The sequence below is a fragment of the Trachymyrmex cornetzi genome, unplaced genomic scaffold, assembly GCF_001594075.2.
Source record: "Trachymyrmex cornetzi isolate Tcor2-1 unplaced genomic scaffold, Tcor1.1 scaffold1786, whole genome shotgun sequence".
In the NCBI taxonomy this organism is placed as follows: domain Eukaryota; kingdom Metazoa; phylum Arthropoda; class Insecta; order Hymenoptera; family Formicidae; genus Trachymyrmex; species Trachymyrmex cornetzi.
This window is the reverse complement of record NW_017296403.1, coordinates 16,230-17,891: the sequence shown is the minus strand read 5'-3', so window position 1 is coordinate 17,891 and position 1,662 is coordinate 16,230. Positions and strand designations below refer to the sequence as shown.

At 32.2% G+C, this 1,662-nt stretch overlaps 1 protein-coding gene across 1 annotated transcript in view; it reads left to right on the top strand.

The window, feature by feature from the left end:
• Positions 1-1,385, top strand: part of LOC108759285 (THAP domain-containing protein 2-like) — a 3,441-nt gene extending 2,056 nt beyond the window's left edge. Inside the window, exon 4 of the mRNA XM_018504641.1 lies at positions 1,099-1,385. Coding sequence (XP_018360143.1) covers positions 1,099-1,385 — 287 coding nt within the window. The remainder of the gene's footprint in view (positions 1-1,098) is intronic.
• Positions 1,386-1,662: the final 277 nt, after the last annotated feature.

Sequence of the window (1,662 nt, the reverse complement as noted above, 5' to 3'; positions counted from 1 at the left end):
AGGCTAATTTAGTATTAAACGTTTTACTGATTCTTTTAAACTCGTCTGAAATTTTCGGAACATAAGGCAGTACAAACCATGAATTAAAATCGCTGCTGATTTCGTCAATTGATTCTTTCTGTTGTATCGTACCTTTATGAAAGAGAATTTTTAAACGTGTATTAATAGTATTGAAAATTAAGTCAATAGGATAGTTATTCTTTAATAAAGTACTAACAATATGTTCCAAATTTTTCTGGTGATACTTCGGGTCCGATAGTAAAAACGCTCTATCTGTCAAACTTGTTATTATGCCTCTTTTTTGTGAAAGTGGGTGTGTCGATAGAAAATTAAGGTATCTTCCCGAATATGTAGGCTTATGGTACCAGTCAAATTCCATTACATTGTTATTATTAATAATAGTAATATCCAAAAAATTTATTTTGTCGTCACCAAATTCTAAGGTAAATTTTAATCTGTCATGCAATGAATTAAAAGTCTCAAGTGTAAAGTCAACCAGATTCCTTGGAACTGCCATAACGATATCATCAACGTAACGAAAATAAAACAAAGGTTGAAAACCCAAAATTTCCAGTGCCCTTGCCTCCAAATCCCTCATTACTAAGTCGGCCAAAATTGACCTGACATGTCTTTCCGATTATATTAAGTATTATTCATGTGCTGTTCGAGCTGCGATCAACATGTTTCTTAACTCGATACTTTATATTAAATATTAATTGTAATTAGTTGATCCAATGTTTATACGAATTCCTTGGTTGTCATGTGGTGAGTCACCAGTTTTATAGTTTAATGCTGGACGAGATTTAAACAATGATTCAAAAGAGATCGATGATGAAGTCGAGGGGATTGACTCTCACTTTTCTTTCCATAATTTCAATAACACGTCTAAACAAAATAATTTAATTAAAATTGACATTGATGCGAAAAAATTCGCAACAACTTGTGACAACTCGTCGTTGAATAATTTAAGGGAGGGTTGGTTTGTCAATTTGGCTTCGATTTCTGTTCCTAAAGAAGTACAATGTTTATTACAGTTGGGGAGTAATTTTTCATTACCCTCTATTAATAAGAAATTTTCATTGTTTGAATGCATCAAAGGCATTGAAAGCAATTTAAGGAAGTATAGCACTGAACAGATGGCTATGATTAGAAACATTACATTACCGATCCTCAAAAAACTATCATCTTTTTCTTTTGAAAAAACTGAAGTTAATACGAAGATCATTCAGTTGTTTAAGACCACTAAAGATTTTCTAAGGCAAAATCCGAATGTCATCTTAACAAAAGCTGACAAGGGAAATATCACAGTGGCATTAAATAAGAATGACTACAGGTCTAAAGTCTTGCAGATGCTTGAAGACAAGGAAACCTACGTAAAATTATAGAAAGATCCGATTAATAAACTGACTAACGATGTAAGAGATTTGTTAATGAGATGGAAAAAGAAAAATTTTATTAATGATTTATTGTATAAAAAATTATCTTGTAGCGAAGGTGTTCTCCCGAGAGTGTATGCTTTACCGAAAATACATAAACCAAATTGCCCGTTCAGACTAATAGTTGCATCTATAGACAGTCCGTTATATTCCTTGGCCACTTTCATACATAACGTCATCTCTAACAATGTACCTAAATCGACTTATAATATTGACAACAGCTTTC